The sequence below is a fragment of the Siphateles boraxobius genome, unplaced genomic scaffold (assembly GCF_051911475.1).
Source record: "Siphateles boraxobius isolate OS27281-9 unplaced genomic scaffold, OSU_SipBor_1 75, whole genome shotgun sequence".
NCBI classification, from domain to species: domain Eukaryota; kingdom Metazoa; phylum Chordata; class Actinopteri; order Cypriniformes; family Leuciscidae; genus Siphateles; species Siphateles boraxobius.
This window is the reverse complement of record NW_027509203.1, coordinates 2,270,001-2,282,500: the sequence shown is the minus strand read 5'-3', so window position 1 is coordinate 2,282,500 and position 12,500 is coordinate 2,270,001. Positions and strand designations below refer to the sequence as shown.

The 12,500-nt window shown below is 32.8% G+C and overlaps 1 protein-coding gene across 1 annotated transcript in view; it reads left to right on the top strand.

Annotated features, from left to right (window-relative positions):
• Positions 1–2,317: 2,317 nt before the first annotated feature.
• The window catches only part of susd3 (sushi domain containing 3), a 14,355-nt gene continuing 4,172 nt past the window's right edge, over positions 2,318–12,500 (top strand). The window contains exons 1-3 of the mRNA XM_077217690.1: positions 2,318–2,426; positions 10,997–11,185; positions 12,351–12,498. Coding sequence (XP_077073805.1) covers positions 2,378–2,426; positions 10,997–11,185; positions 12,351–12,498 — 386 coding nt within the window. The 5' untranslated portion in view covers positions 2,318–2,377. The remainder of the gene's footprint in view (positions 2,427–10,996; positions 11,186–12,350; positions 12,499–12,500) is intronic.

The window sequence follows — 12,500 nt, the reverse complement described above, 5'->3', positions numbered from 1 at the left end:
ACAGGACCAATTAATACATCATTCTGGTTCCAAGCATCACAACTAATCACCATAAGCATAATATAATAAAGTCATCATATTATCATAATCATTATCTCAGTTCATTCGTTTCATCATGTACATGATTCAATATAAATACTGCATATAGCAATAAATAATTTAACAATCAGCAAGAATACTCTTATAAATAGACAATATCAGTAAATAACCTCAAAATACATTTCAAAATCAAAGAATAGTTGATACTTCATAATTCAACAATATTAAGATTAATTATTAACGTTTTGCTCATTTAAATAAGCACAAAGTGTATATATATAGTCAGACTCAGTATGATTAAGCAAAGCCAGCGCCAGCACTGGCTAACAGAACCATATACACATACAACACACTTTCAGCACTGTATAACAAACAATGACAACTCACCAGTTCCCACATCATTAAGTCACTCAACAGCAGTCATTTGCAACGGTAGAGGCAATCTAAAAGATTGGCATACATGATAGATAAACCAGCAGTTTAATTAATAAAATGTTTTACAGGGCTAAACGCCTACCTGCAGCAGCTCAACACACAGCTCGCGCACACACATACCAAAACAACAGCGCGCGGCCGTATTTAAAGGAAATGACGCAACACTCCATCTCAAGTCTCGCGATACTTCACGAAGTCTCGCGACAACGTGAACACAAAAAGGGAGCCGCGAATAAGGAGAATATAAGGAGAATAAGGCAAAACCCATCTGGGTTACACGCGCATACTAAATGAGTCAAGGGTGTCAAGCTACATTCAAGATATTTAAAACGTTTAAAATGTGTAATTTTGGTGATCAAAGATGAGTTTTAACAGATGAAAAGATTAACTAGGGGGACTTTAAGAGCAAACATGTTAGCATATTAGCAGAGAGGCGGTCAGTAAGCCGTTTCCCCACTTAAAGAGTTTTTTTTCAGCGCAGTAAAGCCTTTAAACACAAACAGCCTCAGGTCTCCTCTGCGTACCGCAGTGTTAGCAGGCAATACGCTTGTTTTTGCTAACCTGACAGGCTTGCTTTCTAGTGGCTTTGGTTGAGGTATCATCACACCTCATTGGTCTTCCTGTTATTCGTGTCACCTGACCTTCAGTACTTCCTCTTTCTTGTTTCTGAGTTTCTACATCTGGCCTCATGATGCTCTTAGATCTAATAACATTAACTTAAACCCTTTGCATGACTTTCACTTCATTTTTCTAATTCTTGAAAATGTCATTCGTTTTTTTTTTTTTTTTGCAAGACAACACCTAACTCCCTCCTCGAGTCACCAGCTCCTCGAGACAGGGCCTCTGTAGTGTTAACTGTGGATTTCATAGACAAAACAACAATCTCAGAATGCATAAGCAAACACCAGTCCACATTCAATTTAATATGCATATCTGCATTTTAACATAACACAGTCTGATAACTGAATGTCCCACATGAAATATCTCAACTTTAGGCCAGTTTAAACACACCCTGCTCATTCAAGTGCTCTAACCTTTGAAGTGAAAGAATTTATACAGAAAGACACTGCACTCATATTACTATAAATGAAAGAAAATGCAATGCGCAACATGGCGGAATAAGTCCCGCCTTCTAAATAAAAGAGCCAATGGCTGATCACTTTGCCTCACTGAAGCTGCCCTAAAGGTGATGATACACAGGGCAACTTTTGGAGCAATCTTGCTGAGCTATTTTTGGGCACCCATTAAAAATGGGCAATACATTTCTATCTGGATAATTTAGATCGGTCGTGGGCCCTGTGTCTCCTCTGTTTGCTTGTTGACGGCAACATTGCTTAAAAAGTTGCCCTGTATAATCACCTTAACAGCTTGGAGAATTTCTAATTTCAAGTGTTTCCCCATTTAAAGAGACCGAGACGTTTCAAGATGGAGACCAGCGAGATTAATTGTCTTAAAGGGACTGTAGCCTATACGAAAAAAGCTTCTTTTTTTTTAAAGCTGAATTTCTTTTAACTTGAAATAAGTAGTAGAGGCTAAGCGAGTCACGGTAGACTTTTTTTAACTCAATAGAAATGAATCGAAAACCTTTGATCGACCTATATCTAATTCTCTTGTTCATTTATTTTAATATGTTGAGAGAAAGGAACTAGACAATGCGGTGAATATTTGCGCTGTTAGCGTTAGCAATTGTCTTCCACTGCCATCGGTCATCTGGAGTTTAAACTGAGAGAGACAGTGTGTCCTCATCATAAATCCTAAATACTCGCTCCAGACTGAGAGTGCTCTCTCTCTCTCTCTCTCTCTCTCTCTCTCTCTCTCTCTGTGTGTGTGCGTGTGTCGCCTCTCTGCGCATGCGCCGCCTCCCTGACTGTGAAGTGAAAGCGCTCGCGCAACAACACTTTGAATGGCATTCATCATCAGTGCGTCTGAATCAGGGATGGGAGACCGAACAGGTACATTCAACCACACACACCTTTAAATACACACTTCAGCTCTTCATTCATCCACACACACCTTTAAATACACACTTCAGCTCTTCATTCATCCACACACACCTTTAAATACACACTTCAGCTCTTCATTCATCCACACACACCTTTAAATACATACTTCAGCTCTTCATTCATCCACACACACCTTTAAATACACACTTCAGCTCTTCATTCATCCACACACACCTTTAAATACATACTTCAGCTCTTCAAATGTTATTTGGCTAGATTTGAGGTGCTTTATATCACAAGATTACTCACTGACACTTTATTTTACAGTGTTCGTTACACATGACTGAACTAGTTATTCTTAAATATAGGCCTACTTCTTTGTTGTTCTCTTATGATGCATGTATATAATCTGCTCTGCAGAAAATATCTAGTCAGTTGTAGATTCTGATGTAGCCTACAGAGTTTTATCCGTCTGTTTAATTTTTTAATATTTAATAAATCAGCAATAACTGCATATTGTTAGTCAGTACTTATTTTTGCAACAGGGGCGCCTTAAAATAAAGTGTAGCTAATGTAGTGGCTTTTCTTTAGACGCGGTGGAATTGGTGTGGTGTGTGTGTGTGTGTGTGTGAGAGAGAGAGATAGAGAGAGAGATAAAGTGAGTAGCCTATATGTGAGTGAGTTTTTCATTCGTATTAAGAGTAGGGTGAGCAGCAGGTGTGTGTGTGTGTGTGTGTGTTTGCGTGTGTGTGTGTGTGTGTGTGTTTGCGTGCGTGCGTGCGTGTGTGTGTGTGTGTGTGTGTGTGTGTGTGTGTGTGTGTGTTTGCGTGCGTGCGTGTGTGTGTGTGTGTGTGTGTGTGTGTGTGTGTGTGTGTGTGTGTGTGTGTGTTTGCGTGCGTGCGTGTGTGTGTGTGTGTGTGTGTGTCTGTGTGTGTGTGTGTGTGTGTGTGTGTGTGTGTGGCAGGAAACGCGTCTTCTGTAAATGACAGCGGTTCTCTGATCGGAAACGCGCTCCGTTTTCCTGTTTCTTTCTACATCTTGTGTTCTCTGTTATTTCAAGGTGACGTTTACTCTATATGCAAATGCAAAACTAAAACTGCATTCTGGTGTTGTTTAAATGGAACATTCTTGCAACGTTTTCTATATAAAAACAATTCATGTTAAAAAAAAAATAATTAAAAAAATATTATATATATATATATATATATATATATATATATATATATATATATATATATATATATATATATAAATAATCAGTCTATTTGATTGGCCTTTTCCAAGTGTGAGAAACAGCAGAAAGTGTTCACCAGCTGCTTTTAAAATAAACAGGTGACGTGTTTCTATGCTGTAAACATTTTAAACACGTAAATATTGTAATTAGGCTACAATATATTAATTACAGTTTTTGTTGGCCAAATGTTTTTTTATTTTTTATATTATTTTATGTTTCAGGCATTGCTGTTGCCTCTCATAAAATCACTTTAAAATCTGTGTTTGTGTGCGCTTTCTTTACATTTCCAGTCGTCAAAAAGTTTCCATCAATGCAGACGTGGTCATGTGACATGATGAGGCGCAAAACTGACAAACAAACATTTTCATTTCGTTATTTAAAACTGTTATCTGTCATGCTTGAGAAAATTGATTTCATTGCTGATTCCATTGATTTCATTTTTTTGTGTTTTATTTAATTTCCTGTTTTTTTTGCTCAAAAGTCAATAATAGACATTAACTAGAATGTACATTTCCAGAAGAAAATGTGAAGTGGTGCTTGCAGTGGCAAAACTCGCCACACGGTTGCTAGAGTGTGGTACATGATTGCATACGAACCAACAAACATGTCTGTACGACGTTTTGGTGCTGAGATATGGCTTATTCATGTGTTCAGGTGGTTGCTAGGGTGTTCTGAGTGGTTGCTATGCGGTTGCTAGGGTGTTTTGGGTGGTTGCTAGGGTATTCTGGGTGGTTGCTATGGTGTTCTGAGTGATTGCTAGGTGGTTGCTAGGGTGTTTTGAGTGGTTGCTATGGTGTAATTTTCAAAACTCAAATTTTTTTTAAATATTACATCTGCTGAACCATTAGCATGTGGTGAAACTACAGTATTGAACATGTACTTCAGCCTCGTCTCAGTCCTGTCAAACCCCAGATCAGCTCTTTATAGGCATAATTTTTGTTTATTTAATAACTCTATCCTGAGAAATATTCACTGGATATTCACTGATCTTCCCAATACTTTTAACCTATTATCGTATGCGGTTCCTTTTATTAGTTTGACACCGGTTTACAGGTTGTAAATTGTGTGTGAAATGTAACAGGCACACCCTCATTACACTTTCACTTCTCACTAGAGCAAAAACACTACTAGTGTACAAGAAAACATCCGTAAAGACGAATCATGTAAACTATGATAACACTGCAGAGAAATATGAGAGTCATTCCTGGGATTCTCCAGTAAAGATCGGGATTTTACTGCCTTAAAATGTTGAACAATGTCCATTTTAAACCTGTCTTAGTCATAAATAACACCATTTGTATTCTAAGCATATTGAAGTTTATTAAAGAAATAATTTGACCACATTTTGAACAAACATATATCAGCATTTTCCAGGTCTGTGTATCCCAGTTTCATAAATACAACACTTAATAGGTGATTTTGTCCATTGTTGGGAATATCAGTAAATATTCTCTCTAATGTATATATTCTTTTCAATTATTACATTTATTTTAGTAATTATAATTAAGGTTTTTAGCTTGTCCCTCAATTTACTGTCCACCCTGTTATTTTTTTACTTCTTTTCCTTTAAATAAACGTTGGAAAAATTAAATGACATCATATCATAAAGCTGCCATCGCTTCTTTAGAGGGAAAACAACTTTGGAAAGTGAGTGAGATTATTTCAATTGTCTATTTTTTTAACCAATTTTATCTTTCATATTTGATGTGGTCTACCTTATTATGTCCATGGGGGAAAAGTTAGTAGAATAATCCTATTTTTAAAATGACGACAATGCGATTCTTTATTAGATGACCCTTCAGCTAGCTTGTCTTTCCTCAGACACAGTGCAATGACCGTAGATCAGAAGAGCTAACAGAGAGGACACTGAGAGTGAACATAGTGATTGTGAAAGTCATTTATGGTTAAAGTTGGAGAAGTAGTGCTTTTAAAGTTCTTTGGCAATGTTTTATTGTTTCCGATTTAAATCCAGTTCATACTAAAGTAATAATGTAACTGGTTGTATCTGAGAGATAGGAAACCATCCATCCATACATTCTTTATACCACTTGTCCACCCTGTTATTATTTTGTGTTTGTGAGGAAGTAAAATATTTATATGTTCTGATCATTTATTAACTGATATGCTTTTAAATTTATATAATACGTATTTGATACTGATATGCCAGTAAATTTAAATAATACGTATTTGAAACTGTTGTTCATTTGTCCCTAACAGGGTGGACATTTTGGATCTTCCATTTTTATTTATTTTGTTTAGTAAATGGTTCAATATATTTCACTGAGCTTTTATTTTTATTATTTTGTCCACTCTCTTATTATTTTGTCCACTCTGTTATTATTTTATCCACTCTGTTATTATTTTATCCACTCTGTTATTATTTTATCCACTCTGTTATTATTTTATCCACTCTGTTATTATTTTATCCACTCTCTTATTATTTTATCCACTCTCTTATTATTTTATCCACTCTGTTATTATTTTATCCACTCTGTTATTATTTTGTCCACTCTGTTATTATTTTATCCACTCTGTTATTATTTTATCCACTCTGTTATTATTTTATCCACTCTGTTATTATTTTATCCACTCTCTTATTATTTTATCCACTCTCTTATTATTTTATCCACTCTGTTATTATTTTATCCACTCTGTTATTATTTTGTCCACTCTGTTATTATTTTATCCACTCTGTTATTATTTTATCCACTCTGTTATTATTTTATCCACTCTGTTATTATTTTATCCACTCTGTTATTATTTTATCCACTCTGTTATTATTTTATCCACTCTCTTATTATTTTATCCACTCTGTTATTATTTTATCCACTCTGTTATTATTTTATCCACTCTGTTATTATTTTATCCACTCTCTTATTATTTTATCCACTCTCTTATTATTTTATCCACTCTGTTATTATTTTATCCACTCTGTTATTATTTTATCCACTCTCTTATTATTTTATCCACTCTCTTATTATTTTATCCACTCTCTTATTATTTTATCCACTCTGTTATTATTTTATCCACTCTCTTATTATTTTATCCACTCTGTTATTATTTTATCCACTCTGTTATTATTTTATCCACTCTGTTATTATTTTATCCACTCTCTTATTATTTTATCCACTCTCTTATTATTTTATCCACTCTGTTATTATTTTATCCACTCTCTTATTATTTTATCCACTCTGTTATTATTTTATCCACTCTGTTATTATTTTATCCACTCTCTTATTATTTTATCCACTGTGTTATTATTTTATCCACTCTCTTATTATTTTATCCACTCTCTTATTATTTTATCCACTCTGTTATTATTTTATCCACTCTCTTATTATTTTATCCACTCTGTTATTATTTTATCCACTCTCTTATTATTTTATCCACTCTCTTATTATTTTATCCACTCTCTTATTATTTTATCCACTCTCTTATTATTTTATCCACTCTCTTATTATTTTATCCACTCTGTTATTATTTTATCCACTCTGTTATTATTTTATCCACTCTCTTATTATTTTATCCACTCTCTTATTATTTTATCCACTCTGTTATTATTTTATCCACTCTGTTATTATTTTATCCACTCTGTTATTATTTTATCCACTCTCTTATTATTTTATCCACTCTCTTATTATTTTATCCACTCTGTTATTATTTTATCCACTCTGTTATTATTTTATCCACTCTCTTATTATTTTATCCACTCTCTTATTATTTTATCCACTCTGTTATTATTTTATCCACTCTCTTATTATTTTATCCACTCTCTTATTATTTTATCCACTCTGTTATTATTTTATCCACTCTGTTATTATTTTATCCACTCTGTTATTATTTTATCCACTCTCTTATTATTTTATCCACTCTGTTATTATTTTATCCACTCTCTTATTATTTTATCCACTCTGTTATTATTTTATCCACTCTCTTATTATTTTATCCACTCTGTTATTATTTTATCCACTGTTATTATTTTATCCACTCTCTTATTATTTTATCCACTCTGTTATTATTTTATCCACTCTGTTATTATTTTGTCCACTCTCTTATTATTTTATCCACTCTCTTATTATTTTATCCACTCTGTTATTATTTTATCCACTCTCTTATTATTTTATCCACTCTGTTATTATTTTATCCACTGTTATTATTTTATCCACTCTCTTATTATTTTATCCACTCTGTTATTATTTTATCCACTCTCTTATTATTTTATCCACTCTGTTATTATTTTATCCACTCTGTTATTATTTTATCCACTCTGTTATTATTTTATCCACTCTGTTATTATTTTATCCACTCTCTTATTATTTTATCCACTGTTATTATTTTATCCACTGTTATTATTTTATCCACTCTCTTATTATTTTATCCACTGTTATTATTTTGTCCACTCTCTTATTATTTTATCCACTCTGTTATTATTTTGTCCACTCTGTTATTATTTTATCCACTCTCTTATTATTTTGTCCACTCTGTTATTATTTTGTCCACTCTCTTATTATTTTATCCACTGTTATTATTTTATCCACTCTGTTATTATTTTGTCCACTCTCTTATTATTTTATCCACTCTCTTATTATTTTATCCACTCTGTTATTATTTTATCCACTCTCTTATTATTTTATCCACTCTGTTATTATTTTATCCACTGTTATTATTTTATCCACTCTCTTATTATTTTATCCACTGTTATTATTTTATCCACTCTCTTATTATTTTATCCACTCTGTTATTATTTTATCCACTCTGTTATTATTTTATCCACTCTGTTATTATTTTATCCACTCTGTTATTATTTTATCCACTCTCTTATTATTTTATCCACTGTTATTATTTTATCCACTGTTATTATTTTATCCACTCTCTTATTATTTTATCCACTGTTATTATTTTGTCCACTCTCTTATTATTTTATCCACTCTGTTATTATTTTGTCCACTCTGTTATTATTTTATCCACTCTCTTATTATTTTGTCCACTCTGTTATTATTTTGTCCACTCTCTTATTATTTTATCCACTGTTATTATTTTATCCACTCTGTTATTATTTTATCCACTCTGTTATTATTTTATCCACTCTGTTATTATTTTATCCACTCTCTTATTATTTTATCCACTGTTATTATTTTATCCACTGTTATTATTTTATCCACTCTCTTATTATTTTATCCACTGTTATTATTTTGTCCACTCTCTTATTATTTTATCCACTCTGTTATTATTTTGTCCACTCTGTTATTATTTTATCCACTCTCTTATTATTTTGTCCACTCTGTTATTATTTTATCCACTGTTATTATTTTATCCACTCTCTTATTATTTTATCCACTGTTATTATTTTGTCCACTCTCTTATTATTTTATCCACTGTTATTATTTTATCCACTCTCTTATTATTTTATCCATTCTGTTATTATTTTGTCCACTCTGTTATTATTTTATCCACTCTCTTATTATTTTGTCCACTCTGTTATTATTTTATCCACTCTCTTATTATTTTATCCACTCTGTTATTATTTTATCCACTCTCTTATTATTTTATCCACTCTGTTATTATTTTATCCACTCTGTTATTATTTTATCCACTCTCTTATTATTTTATCCACTCTGTTATTATTTTGTCCACTGTTATTATTTTGTCCACTGTTATTATTTTGTCCACTCTGTTATTATTTTGTCCACTCTGTTATTATTTTATCCACTCTTATTATTATGCCACTCTGTTATTATTTTATCCACTCTGTTATTATTTTATCCACTCTGTTATTATTTTATCCACTCTGTTATTATTTTATCCACTCTGTTATTATTTTGTCCACTGTTATTATTTTATCCACTCTGTTATTATTTTGTCCACTGTTATTATTTTATCCACTCTGTTATTATTTTATCCACTCTGTTATTATTTTATCCACTCTGTTATTATTTTATCCACTCTGTTATTATTTTATCCACTCTGTTATTATTTTATCCACTCTGTTATTATTTTGTCCACTGTTATTATTTTATCCACTCTGTTATTATTTTGTCCACTGTTATTATTTTATCCACTCTGTTATTATTTTATCCACTCTGTTATTATTTTATCCACTCTCTTATTATTTTATCCACTCTGTTATTATTTTGTCCACTGTTATTATTTTGTCCACTCTGTTATTATTTTGTCCACTGTTATTATTTTGTCCACTCTGTTATTATTTTGTCCACTCTGTTATTATTTTATCCACTCTTATTATTATGCCACTCTGTTATTATTTTATCCACTCTGTTATTATTTTATCCACTCTGTTATTATTTTATCCACTCTGTTATTATTTTATCCACTCTGTTATTATTTTGTCCACTCTGTTATTATTTTGTCCACTGTTATTATTTTGTCCACTCTGTTATTATTTTGTCCACTCTGTTATTATTTTATCCACTCTGTTATTATTTTATCCACTCTGTTATTATTTTGTCCACTGTTATTATTTTGTCCACTCTGTTATTATTTTGTCCACTGTTATTATTTTGTCCACTCTGTTATTATTTTATCCACTCTTATTATTATGCCACTCTGTTATTATTTTATCCACTCTTATTATTATGCCACTCTGTTATTATTTTATCCACTCTCTTATTATTTTGTCCACTGTTATTATTTTGTCCACTCTGTTATTATTTTATCCACTCTGTTATTATTTTATCCACTCTCTTATTATTTTGTCCACTGTTATTATTTTGTCCACTCTGTTATTATTTTGTCCACTGTTATTATTTTGTCCACTGTTATTATTTTGTCCACTGTTATTATTTTGTCCACTCTGTTATTATTTTGTCCACTGTTATTATTTTGTCCACTGTTATTATTTTGTCCACTGTTATTATTTTGTCCACTCTGTTATTATTTTGTCCACTGTTATTATTTTGTCCACTGTTATTATTTTGTCCACTGTTATTATTTTGTGCACTCTGTTATTATTTTGTCCACTGTTATTATTTTGTCCACTGTTATTATTTTGTCCACTCTTATTATTATGCCACCCTGATATTATTTTGTCCACCCTGTTATTATTTTGTCTAGCCAAGTATTTTTTATTACAATAATTTCATAAAATCAGCAAAACCATACTAATAGTTACAATGAAATGTATTGAAATGAACAGTTACAATTTAAATATACCATCATTAATGCAGTACTTTAAAAAGTAAACAAAACTGGCTTCTATGCATTTGTATCTGAAAACGAGACAATGTACAAAAGTACAATTCATACTCAATACTTATATTTTCTGATCATTTAAATGTTCGTGATTCAGAATAGCTGAATGAGGTTGTCGTTGATCTGCTCTGCACAGGTCAGTGTTTTCCGCTACTGTCTCCGGTCATCGGGACGCTGAAGCTGGTCTCGGGCGACGGCACCAGCGTGGGCAGTGTGATGAGTCTGCAGTGCCCGAACACACACCGCGCGGTCAGCGGCGCTCAGGTGTCCTGTGTGTGGAGCAGGAACGACACGCGCTGGAGCGGTGGGACACCCCAGTGCAAACGTAAGAAAAAAATTAAACTGGTCCTAGAGCTGTCAATCGATCACATAACTGACTAATCAATCATTTTCTGTAATTAATCGTGATTAATCGCAACTAAAGGTGCTGTATGTACGTTTTTTTTTACTGTACTAAAGCATAAAAATACCATAGTATGTTTGCAGATATTTAGGAAACATGTGAGTGATTTCTACAGCCAGTGATATTACTTTGAAATGTGCGTTTTGTGTTGGAATGTGTGTTTTTGTTTTGGTCTGTGTGACTCCGCCCACTACCAGTTCAGCCAATAGTATTTTGATTTATTTCTCAATTATAGGCATTCAGCATTACTGGATAATTGAAAGCTATAAATGTTTACATTTTTTCGGCTTTAAAAAACACAACAACTTTTAATTTAAGTCAAATTAAAACAATCTTCACTTAAACTCATTGTAGTAAATGTCACATTTACTCTTCAATATATCAGCGCTCAAATGTTTCTATTGGCGCTGTCAGACCGGTTCAGATTTTTACTAGCCCAGTCAAGATGATTGTTTGTGACCCATGTGACCTTGTAAACAGTGGTTAAACAGTGGTGTTCGGTGTGTGTTAAAGAGTTTCAGGCAGGTCTAACAGATTGGATAAATACAGAAATTGAATAAAGTTATCAAACACTGCAGTCTTCACTGCATAAATTGTATATTAAACATAGATGTATCCTTATTAAAGCTATAAGTTAGATCAGTGAGTGATTTTCTCTCTGATCATCATTAATGACAGACAGTAGCAGGTTTATTAGGCTTCTGTCACTTTAAGAGCCGACACACACGACACGGATCTGACACACATCCTATCTTCAACGCTTTACGTTCATTCAAGATTTTGAGAGGATACTTGACAAAACAGGCATTTTGTTATAATTTTGTGTTTTTTTAAATGTGTGCAACGTGTTTTGGAGTGTGTGTTAAATTAAGATGATAACCTGTTTGTATATCGAGTTGTGTTTTTCCACACAAGTGTTGGTCAAAACGTTGCACTTTAATACAGTTGTTCTTGAGCCATGAATTCAGTGTGTACTGTAGACATCACCTTATTGTTATTTTATTGTCCTGCACCTGAGCTCAGTGAGGGTGTGTGTCTAATGAATCGTGTGGCGTTTCCTTCATCCTCTCACTGTGTGTTCCTCCAGCTTTCTCTCGGTTGGAGGATGAGGGCTTTCGTTTAGCTCTTCTCATGTCCTTCATCAGCGCCGCCATCATCCTCCTGCTGAGCATCATCTTCATCACCTCCTGTCTGGTGAAGCTTGTGAAACGAGAGGAGAGAAGAAAGATGGAGAGGT